At 32.0% G+C, this 12,017-nt stretch overlaps 2 protein-coding genes across 2 annotated transcripts in view; one reads left to right on the forward strand and one right to left on the reverse strand.

The window, feature by feature from the left end:
- Nucleotides 1-2,717: 2,717 nt before the first annotated feature.
- LOTGIDRAFT_163643 (hypothetical protein) lies at nt 2,718-5,498 on the reverse strand (the record flags this gene model as incomplete). The annotated part of the gene is made up of 3 exons (XM_009060170.1): nt 2,718-3,127; nt 3,536-3,793; nt 5,117-5,498. 3 exons carry the CDS (start codon nt 5,496-5,498, stop codon nt 2,718-2,720), a joined length of 1,050 nt encoding a protein of 349 aa, XP_009058418.1.
- A 5,721-nt stretch (nt 5,499-11,219) lies between these two features.
- Nucleotides 11,220-12,017, forward strand: part of LOTGIDRAFT_163644 (hypothetical protein) — a gene marked incomplete at both ends in the record, with an annotated part of 1,425 nt that continues 627 nt past the window's right edge. Inside the window, one exon of the mRNA XM_009060171.1 lies at nt 11,220-11,388. Coding sequence (XP_009058419.1) covers nt 11,220-11,388 — 169 coding nt within the window. The remainder of the gene's footprint in view (nt 11,389-12,017) is intronic.

Raw genomic sequence — 12,017 nt, forward strand, 5'->3', positions numbered from 1 at the left:
CTTCTGTTTTGTCTTTTGTGCTCGCGCTGTATTCTTTGAATAGATTAATTATGTTTTCTCTTCTTGAATTATCACTTGGTGTTTCAAATATTTTTCTATTTGCCGAAACTCTTCCTCCTATAAAAGATCGTCTGATAATGTCTTATAAAAGGATTAGTGTGCGAATAAACTTTTTCTATATTATCCTTTTCAGTATGTTTCGCAACCATTCTAGTAGTTTCATACTATTCTTCTTCAACTATTTCTTTATCGTAATGATACAAATAATACCAACCCTTTAAAGATAAAGATGGAGCCGTTAAATTATTGGACATATTTTGGTTTACAACTTCTTTCGTGACTTGGTTATATTTTATCAAACAACTTCCAAGACATAACGTATCTCTTTTAGCGTAAGATTCCCAGTTATCTTTGGTGTATTTTGCAATATCGATATCAGTGATCTTTCTCAAATTCATTGGTAGATTAGATGAATTACCTCATGCCGCTAAACTAGATGTTTCATGTTGATAGGAACATGTGAAACTAATATGTTGTAAATAATTATTATTACTTGTTATTTCTTTCTGTTTTTTTCCTTTTTTTCTGTAAACCTTCATCTGTGTATGGATCTAATAAAGGTAAAGATAGAATTCCTCTGGGTGTCTTTAAAGGGCATTGTGTTAGTTTTTTTTTATTTTTAAGCAGGATCCAGTTATCAAAATTGCTACCGTTATGAGAAATTAATATTAATCTCTTTCTATCATATTGACCTAAATATTTCAACATTTGATCTATACAATCTGTACCTATAAATATTTCTACTATATCCATTAGTTTATCATAAAATTTTTCTGGAACATTATCTGTAGGATTTAAATCTGGAAAGAGATTATCTATTCTGTCTAACGTTTTTCTTAGTTTTTCTAAATTAATTAACGTACACGCATAAGGAATTGCTTTACGCGTTTCACTTTCTGAATATGTTTCACAATCCCAAGCAAATAACCCAGCATCACTTATACTTGAAATGAAATGAAATGAAATGAATGGAGTTTTACGTCCTACTCTTCTGCACCTTGTGGGCTAATGAAGACGGCACTTATACTTGAAAACACGTTTAGTTTCAGAGGTGAAACCTGTGTTACTGCGTTATCGTCTCTACACGTTTTCATAATTATCTTCTATTTCTTTAATACTTAAACTTTTTTTTATTTCTTCTTATAAGACAGAAATGTGAGTTGTGTAAATATAAAACCCAATCTAATTCCTCTTTTACAATTGTGGGGCGCAAATTTCTTTTATTATGAGTATAAATTTGAAATGTAATATCACATTTCTTATTGAATTCATTAATTCTAGCAGATGTCATCACTCCTTTTCTATTTGCTTTTGAGAAACCATTGATGAAATTTTGAAATTCATTTGTTAAATCTTTGTTTAAAACACAATTTACACATTTGATAAAACAGTTAGCAACTGTTGGTATGTAACAATTTTCACTTATATATTCATTTATTTTTTTGAGTAGTTCAGGTCCTCTTCCAACTTTTGATCTTTTAATTTCTTTAAAATTGTATTTAAGTAAAAAGATACTTCCTGTGAAGTACCAATCAGAAGGGTCAGATTTTTCTTCCATATTTCTAAAGATAGTATTATAAGTTCCGGCATTAAAACCAAGAAGTTTCATAAATTGTTTGTGCTTTCCATCTTGAAATATCTCTCCATCTAATTCAATTTGTCCTTTAAATGTTAAAAATTTATTGGAAACAACCTTGATAACATTTGAAAATAACACGTTTTCTATTAATGTTTCATCATCATTAATTTCAATTGTTTTATTCATATTTTTCATATATGCTTTTTTAATGATCTATTTTTACGCATTTTTTAAACTTTTATTGCTGATATTTCCATCTCAAATTTTCCTAGAATTTCATTGAATTCTTCTAATTCTTCAATGGTTATGTTCTCATCTTCTCTTGTTCTTTCGAAAAATATAAATAATTTATTAAGATAGGTATTTAAAATTTCTGTTTTCTTTTTATAATAAGATTTCTGTTTTGATGTATAACCTATAGCAATCAACGCACAAGATGAAGTTTGAAGCTGCTAAAAAGTTGGGATAAGTATTGGAACCATTAATCCACCAGTTACAGCCGTTGCAATTGCTGTTCCTACTGTTAGAACTACACTCAGTGTCTTGAAAACAGAATCAATTCTAATCCATCTTTTCTTACATTTATTATACTGTTCTAGTTTTACTTTTAACTCGTTTTGTTTGTCTATCATATATTGTTGTCTACTTTCCAGTTCCATTTTTATTAACCATTGTATTAACAAAAAATAGCTTTACATATTCAAAGTCTGATGTTCTTAAAAACGTATAAATTTTTACTGTCTCTGCTTTTTGCGGAGTTGGATTTCTAATAATGTTCATCGATGGTGAACTTTCCGTCTATAATATCATATCAAAATCACCTATTGAAAGAATATCGTTGTCATTGTCTGGTATTATTGACATTCTAAAGGTAAAATAGGTAAAATACTTTTATTTTTAATATAAATCCATATCCTTCCAAGTGATGTTTTTCTAATGTGGCTATATTTTTTTTCCTGTTTTAAAACTTCGTTATTAATAGTAGTTATCTGTTGTTGAATCTCGCTATCATAAATATTTTGTATCAGTTGATTAATATTTGTTAGTTCTTTTTTTAATTCAGTTTTAAATTTAGTTTCTAGAGCAGTTTGCCTAGTTTAATATTATCTATTAGTTGTTTAAGGTATATTTTTTGTTTTCCTATCTTATCATCTAATTTAGATATTAATGATTTTAAATTTTCTAATTGAATTTTATCTACTAGATTGAGTAATTGTTTTTGAATAGTGGCTATTTCACTATTATCATTAAGTTTAGTTTCTAATTCAGTTAATTTTTCTTCACTTATACCTGGTTTAATATTATCTATTAATTGTTTAAGATCTATCTTTTGCTTTGTAAACTTATCATTTAAATTAGATATTAATGATTTTAAATTTTGAAATTGAGTTTTATCTACTACATTTAGAAGTTGTTGTTTAATAGCATCTATTTCACTATTATCATTGAGTTTGCTTTCTAATGCGGCTAATTCATCTTCATTCATACCTGGTTAAATATTATCTATTAGTTGTTTAAGGTCTATTTTCTGTTTTGTTATCTTATCATCTAATTTAGATATTAATGATTTTAAATTTTGTAATTGAGATTTATCTACTAAATTGAGTAATTGTTTTTGAATAGCATCTATTTCACTATTATCATTGAGTTTGGTTTCTAATTCAGTTTATTTTTCTTCACTTATACCTGGTTTAACATTATCTATTAGTTGTTTAAGGTCTATTTTTTGTTTTGTTATCTTATCATCTAATTTAAATATTAATAATTTTAAATTTTCTAATTGAGTTTTATCTACTACATTAAGTCATTGTTGTTTAATACCAACTATATGTTTTTGAATTTCACTATTATCAATAAGTTTAGTTTCTAATGTTGTTAATTTATCTTCACTTATACCTGGATTAATATTGGCTATTAGTTGTTTAAGATCTATTTTTTGTTTTGTAAACCTATCATCTAAATTAGAAATTAATGAACTTAAAGGTTGTAATTGAGTTTTATCTACAACATTAAGTAATTTTTCTTCAATAAAACTTTTCAAACTTGTTACTTCTTGTTGTAACTTAGTATCATCAATAAAATCTTTATTATTTATTTGTCGTTTGAAGTATCTTTTCACATCGGCTATTCTTTCTTTTAAATGTTCTTTATTTACTTCAATTAAATTTAATTGATCCATTCAATATTTCTTGTGAACAGCATTATAATCATTTTCTGGTAACTTTAAATTAGTTATGGTAAAATTATTCATATCTAAATCACCTTGAAGTTTGTCTCCAATTTGATCCACAAAATAAGGTTTTGCCTTATTTATCCATGCTGTTGTGTTAGGTTTTTATTTAGTTAAATTTATTATAATTTCTTCAAATTGTTTTCCTAAACTCAACTGATATAAAACCCAAAGTGAAAGTTGACCACAAAATTTTTGACCCGGTATTTCAATTTGAAATGTTGAACATTTGATTGGTTTATTAGTTAGTTTCACTATCTCTTCAGTGGGTTCTAATCCAAAAGAATCGAAGAAATAAAAGTTATTTAAAGAGTCTTTGTATAAAGGAGAGTGAAGAACTCCTTTTTGATCTGAAGTATGTATATTTGTTATAGCATAAAATTTACCTTTCTTATATTTTCTTTGTAAGTTGAAAGTTTGTAGTTGTATCGGCTCCGTATTTATCGAGAAAGATATTCATTTTAAAAGTCAGTTTTTTGAAGTTCGTTTTGATAGAACCTAACTATGATTTGTTCTTTGTCTTGATCGATTAATTCATATGTCGGAGGTGATGTGTTGTTAAATTTATCTACGATAAATATTTCATTTGTCCAAAATCCAACGTAGCTTTTTTCGAATTTGCTTTTATATTTGAAAATACGAACTCGATCTCCGACTTTAAATTTCAGTTTGATATTTAAATTGTTTATTTCATTTTCGTAGTAATGTTGTGCGTTAATTGACTTTATAATATTTGGATTATTTGTGGCTTGTGTTGGTGTGACACCTATAGATGAGTGAATTTTGTTATTGTATTCATCTACAACCTCTGGTAATATTTTAAGCCATTTTTGGGATTTCAATTCCGTGAACTTTTTGAATAATTTAGTCCTGTTAAATCTTTCTATTACTACAGCTTTACCTTCGTTATGCGTGCTGTAAATTTCAAATCCTAGAGATTTCATATTTTTGTTATAAAATTCACTTCCTTTATCTACCCATAACTTTTGAGGTCGTCTGTCAGATTGTTTCATTATTGTTTCAAATGCGTGTTTGACTGATAAACCCGTTTTGTTTTTGAGAGGAATAACCTAAGTATATCTTGTGTACAAATCTATAACGGTTAAACAATATTTATAATTATCCTCTTTCGACTGGCATATTAATTAAATCTGCTGACCATATTTCATCTTTATCAAACACTTTGACTTTTAAAAAGTGTTTGTTTTTTCTAAATTCTTTATGTATTTCATCTGCTATTCTCATACCCATTTTCATTTTTGCTTTCAAGAGTTTAATGATTAATGCTCTTTGAATTCTCTCTTTGAAAGTTGGATTTGGAATATTTTCAAGTTCGATTATCATTTGTCTGTCTGCTTCGTGTCTGGATGTTATGTCTTTATTTCTGTATAATATGTCGTGTTTAAGTGCATCTGCGTCAACTCTATTAACGGGTTCTTCACCTTGTTTTGGTTTATCATGTTGGTCTAATCGCAGATCTAACCTTGTACCTGGACCAGTGTAATTATGACCTGGAAGATTTTTTTCTCCGGGGTATTTTGCCCATTGAAATCCGGGAAGAGAACCTAATGATTTTTGAATGTCGGAACCGAAATAAGTTTTAGGAGTTTGAGCAATTATCATTGACATTTTTATCCAATAATTTTAAAACCGTTGCCTTTTTTCTTTTCTAATTTTTTATTTCGCATTTCTCTTATATGTTGTAATTCTTTTAACTCGTTAGATCTTTTCACTGTTCCTGCTTTTGCTACAGATCTAAGAGCTTGCGCAACTGAGGAAATGAGGGATTTGTTGTTTGAGACAAAGTTGGCTACTTTTGGGATGAGAGATGATAGAGCTGAGAAAAAGCCGGGGTTGTTTGTTTGGTGGGCTTGCGGGTGCTGCGGGCAAAAGAGTAATAATAGAACGTAAAGGTAGGGGGCACTATGCTATAATTTATAAAAAAAATCGCTTTTTGACGTTACTTGCCTTGCATGAATTCAGTGAACTGGGTTTTCTTAAGAATATCCCTTTATAGTGTTCTATCTAGATTCTAAATAACGCATGTACACGGTTATTATGTAAAACAGATCGTGGAGTTCGAAAAGGAAGTGGTGCTATCCAATGACCATTCAGATCTTTGCGCATATCCTTGTTCATAATTTCCAGAAACTTTCTTCTACTGATAATCCTGTTTCGCTGTCTTCTTTTGTCCTTTCAATAGTGATTACTCCAAATGAATCGTCTGCGTCACGCAAAAAGTGGTCGTTTGGTGTTTCTTCCATAACTTTAAAGTTGTTAGGACAAGGAGTGAAGATCGACTTCCTTATGGTACCAGCTACAAATGTTTTGTTGACATTAACTACTTCTGGGACATGCACTTTTCCCAAACATGTCTCGCCAATAATAACCCATCCTAATGGCAATTTTTGGGCATACGGAGAATGCGTTGATCCAACACGTGGTAAGCCTCTGGTAAATCCCCTCCAATTAGCAGAAGAATTGAAGTTTCCTCCAGACTCGGGATAGAACCACAAATGTCATTTAGATGAGCGTATGCGTGTGCTACCTCATTTGTAGCAATTTCATCTTTCTGATCGGGAATTTGGTTGCATTCTATCAATGTAGGGAGTTCTAACTTTGATTGTCCATCTAACGATTCCACAATAAAGTTATAAGCTCTTCTGCCTGAATTGACGGTAAGTCCTGAACAGGTAGATAAAGTGTATTCCAAAGAATTTCCATTCAATCCAAAAATGTAGACCTTGCTAGTGGCCTGTTACTTTGGTCGTCTAGAATTGCGTATGTCCTTATGGCTTCTTCTGGCTTACCATTCGGGTAGATATTTACGAGTAAGGTCTTAGCACAAGATTTTCAACTGAAACCCTCACCACATATTTGCGTACATTTAGATGACACATCTGCGTCTGACTCTTCCGTCTCCCCTTCGTGATTGGAAAAGGAGCGTGTTGCGTTTTCTATGTGCATTGCTGTTGCGTGTCTCTCGCTTCCACAGTCGGAGCATTTGATCATTTCCTTGCAATCACTCTTCATGTGGTTGCTTGTGCCACAGCACCTTTAACATATACCGTTCTCTTTAAAAAAATTACGACGTTCACTTATAGACGTGGTTTTGAATGCCCGACAATCGTTCAATGTGTGACCGTCCATTTTATGAAATGAACATTTCTTCTCAAAACTGTTAGTGTTCAAATCTGAATTCAATGAGACATCTATCTTTCTCGTTGAAATATAGGACTTGTCAGCTGTGCTCTTTGGCAATGTCCTACTTGTTTTATCGTACTGATTAGTTGTCTCGTAGAAGAACGAAGGGTCGTTTTTTATCCTGCTAATGTCTCTAATAAATTCACAGATACAGAGAAGGGTGGAAAGGTGACATCATGCTTCCTTTTATTATACGCCCACATGAATATGTGGTCGTATATTGTCGTCGCCCCTGTCCGTCGGTCCGTCCGTCAACATTTCTTGTGAGCACTATAGAGACTACAGTTTTTATCTGATTTTGATAAAACTTGGTGTGATGCTTTAGATTGATAAGATCTCGGTCAAGTTCGAATTTGACATATTTTCGATGAACGGTTTTTGAGATATTGCCCTTGACTTAGAACGCCTTGAAATTTGTTAAAAATAGTACGTGAGCAGGATTGAAGCTACAGTTTTCATCCGATTCTGATGAAACTTGGTGTAATCTTTGGAATTGATAAGATCTCGGACAAGTTCTAACTTGACGCATTTTCGATGAACAGTTTTTGAGTTAGTGCCCTTGACTTTGTTAAAACGCGTCGAGATTTGTCAAAAATAGTTCGTGAGCAGGATTGAAGCTACAGTTTTCAACCAATTCTGATGAAACTTGGTGTGATCATTGGAATTGATAAGATCTCGGACAAGTTCTAACTTGACGCATTTTCGATGAACGGTTTTTGAGTTATTGCCCTTGACTTTGTAAAAACGTGTCAGTTTTCAACCGATTCTGATGAAACTTGGTGTGATCATTGGAATTGATAAGATCTCAGACAAGTTCTAACAAGAGATATTTTTGATGAACATTTTTTGAGTTATTGCCCTTGACTTTGTAAACACGCGTCAAAAGTTGTTTTTTGCCCTTGATTAGAGCTGTGTGATTTAATTGTTTGTTGTTTTTGGGTTATTTATATTGATTTTAGAAAATTTTGTGGAATTATTCAGCATAAATGATTTCTTCAATATGAGAAAATTCGTACTTTAGTCACTAAAGACTGTTTTATTATTTCTGACAGCTGCCAGTGGGCGTATGTTACCTTGCAACGCAAGCTATCTTATTTCACTGCAGGATTGGTCCACTTCTCTTGAATGCCATAAGGTAGCTTGTTAACGATTGGCAAAACTCCTGTTGAAGAATCGAAATAAGCTAATGACGAGCTGTACTTTTCATTGCATTTAGTAGATTCAATTTCACTCAAAATATTCATAAAGTTTTTTATGGTCTCTATTTGATAGTTTAGGAAAGTTCGTTAACTTAGATTTCAGTGTTGATTCTACCAATTCTGGACTCCCATACCCCTCGTCTAAACTCTCCCAGATTCTTTTGAGTCCTCTTTTTGGATCGCTGTGATTTGATGCTCTTATACTTATGGCATTTTTACTTGATTCCGGAACTGACCACTCTATCAGTAGATCTAGTTCTTCGTTGGTGCTCATTCATAATACTTAAAAATGTAGACTTCCATAGTGTGTAAAGTTCTGGTCTGTCGTTAAAACTAGTTAGACGTGTAAGTAGAAGATCCTTCTTCAGTAAGAATCTGGTAAACTCTGATGAGAGAGACTTTCCAATACCTGTAAAGGCACCATTATCGACTATTTTATCTTCCATCTCACGGTTAAATGGAGGCTGTTGAACTGTAAACTGTAAAGTTGGTTGATTGTTGTGATTGTCACTTTCAAAGAATGGACTCAAAAGAGGTCCTCGTGGAGTAGGCTTAAAATTAGGAAATTTATATGGCTGTGGGGTGCAATAGATTCCATTTGTTCGATCGCGCTCTGAGTTTCCTTGATCTGGTTTTCTTCATTAGGAAGTGAGTTTATGTATTCTTCTGTGCGCTTAGCTGTGTCTACAACCTGAATCACATTATATTCTCAAGTGACAGTTGTCTTTGACCCCCTTCTATTTCTTCCAATTCGAGGGCTGCTAGTTCTGCTTTGGCCCCAGCTGCCTCCTTTTGATGTGCACTTAGCCCTAAATCTACCTGTAAGTCTGCCTTCTGGCGTGTTGCATTTGCACTAGAAACGTACTACTGTTCCTCCAAAAGAGTATGTTTTTTGAGAATCATGGCTTCCTGTTCAGCATATTTCAATTTTGCCTTTGCAGCTTGAACTTCGGCTCGTTTTCTGACAATAACGGAACTCCTTTTTGAATAACTTGAATGATTTGAAGAATGTGTACTGTATGAATGTCTAGAAGGCGGCTTGCCACATTGACCATGTGTTTCAATTCCCCGAACATGAACAGAGACCCAGTTATATAACTCATTTTGTGAGATATACAGGCACATGCAACATATTGCATTGTGATATTACCCGGCCCCTTTTTACCATTAGAGAATCACGTCTGACCCACCCCAAGATCCCAAATTCAAAATTATTTTTACAAATTCAAAATTCAAATTTCAAATTCAATATTATTTTTTCAATTTCGAAATTATTTTTCAAATTCGAAATCATTTTTACAAATTCGAAATTATTTTTACAAATTCAAATTTCAAATTCAAAATTAATTTTTTTCAAATTCGAAATTATTTTTTCAAATTCGAAATTCAAAATTATGTCGTATTTGAGCTTCCGTACATAATAAAACATATTATATGAATATGTAAATGATAAGCACGGACTTGTATGGATATTACAATGTACTATTTTCTTTATTTACGATAAATATTTCGTTTGGCAGTAGTAAAAAAGTTTATGGATAGGGGGCACTTTATATAATTTTAAAACAAAAAATCACTTTTTTCCTAACATCAAAAAGCTATTTTTTTTTTTAAATATAAAAACCGCCCCTATCTATAAACTTCTTTTTGCCTGCGGCGCCCCTAAGCTCACCAAACAAACAACCCCACCAGGCACGTGGTTCATAAACCCGGGGTAAGCCTATAGGGGTACCAATTTACCAACCCCCAAGCGCCCCAGGCCTATAATATCTTCAAATTAACTCATTTAAAAACAGAATGAGTTTAATTTAAAAACACGAACAACACAAATTCGAAGGAGATGGTTTCTTCTAAGCTCTATCATCTCTCATCCCAAAAGTAGCCAACTTTGTCTCAAACAACAAATCCCTCATTTCCTCAGAAGCGCAAGCTGTTGGATCTGTAGCAAAAGCAGGAGTAAATATAAGCGAAGCAGTGAAAAGATCTAACGAGTTGAAAGAATTACAACATATAAGAGAAATGCGAAATAAAAGATTAGAAAACAAAAAAGGCGATGGTTTTAAAATTATTGGATAAAAATGTCTATGATCATTGCTCAAACTTCTAAAACTTATTTCTGTTCTGACATTCAAAAATCATTAGGTTATCTTCCTGGATTTCCGTGGGCAAAATATCCTGGTGAAAAACATCGGTCATAATTATACTGGTCCAGGTACTAGGCTAGATCTACAATTAGACCAACACGATAAACCAAAACCAGGTGAAGAACCCGTCAACAGAGTTGACGCCGCTGCACTTAAACACGACATAATATACAGTAATAAAGACATAACATCCAGACACGAAGCAGACAAACAAATGATAATCGAACTTGAAAATATTCCAAATCCAATCCAGAGAGAATGCAAAGAGCATTTATCATTAAACTCTTGAAAGCAAAGATAAAAATGGGTATTGGAATAGCAGATGAAATACACAAAGAATTTAGAAAAAAAAAACATTTTTTAACTGATTAATGGGAGGTACTTTGTTTACTTCAGAGTAAAATACCAACCAGTTTATACACGGTTAGTTTTCTAGAGTAATATTGATTTAATAATTACTTTTAACGCCCGGTAACAATCAGTTGTCTAGACTATTGTTGACTGGATAGACGTCACTAAGTAACAGATGGTTATATTAACATATAACATTTCGCCAATGCCACGTCAGCATAGATAGACTAAACTCTCAACTATTAACACTGTCTCAATTTTGTTACGCTGGAAGATGTAACAGGTTATTGTTTATTATTGGAACAAGCAAAACATTAATTAAAATATCCGACAGACGGATGATTCGTATAGAATAATCGTTTAAATTACCCTCTTAAAAATGAAACCGGAAACTTTAGTAAAAAGAATAATAGAAGCTATCGAAACGGAATTACCAACTACAATAACTTACAATGGTAAAAAGGTTGAAATATCTAAAAAAAATTATCGATAAATATAAACATTGTAAAGTTAGAGATGATATAGATTTGGAAAGAATTGACAAGAGTGTAAAGGAAGGTGGATTTTTACCTTTCCTACCTTTGATATTTGCTGGTCTGACCGCAGCAGAATCCACAGCTGGTAGGTCGGCTGGGATAACACAAGTCATCAACGCCAAGAAAGCAGCTGATGCTGAAAAAAGTGATAAACGTAGACATAATATGGAAATGGAATAAATAGCTCAAGGTTTGGGAGTAGCAGATATATTAGGGACAGTTAAAGAATTTGGAAATCGATTTAGTGAAGAAACCAAGAAAACTGAGAGGGATTTAAGTAATCTAATAGATAAAATCGACACCGGAGAAATGAAGGTCAAACATAACGGGAATGCCATAGTTTTTAAAAACAAACGTTATAGAGAGGGAATCTTTCTTTCAAAGCATAAAGGAGAAGGAGTGATTTTTGGAACAAAAACATATAATAAAAAATGGGCAAAAAATTTAATCATTCAGAAATATTTCCTAGTAACCCAATGCTTATGTGTATTTGTGGAAGCTCGGGTTCTGGGAAAACATATTTGACCATTAACATGTTGACAACACCAAAACTTTTAGATTTTGATTCATTATATATCTACACAACAACACCAGAGCAATCACATTATCAATTCCTCAAAGCTTTAGAATATTTACCAAAGAAAGATTTAATTATTATGAAGACAACGATGAGATAGAATTAAAAGATATCTTAGATACATATATAAAAGAAAA

This window comes from Lottia gigantea (genome assembly GCF_000327385.1).
Source record: "Lottia gigantea unplaced genomic scaffold LOTGIsca_41, whole genome shotgun sequence".
Lineage (NCBI taxonomy): Eukaryota > Metazoa > Mollusca > Gastropoda > Lottiidae > Lottia > Lottia gigantea.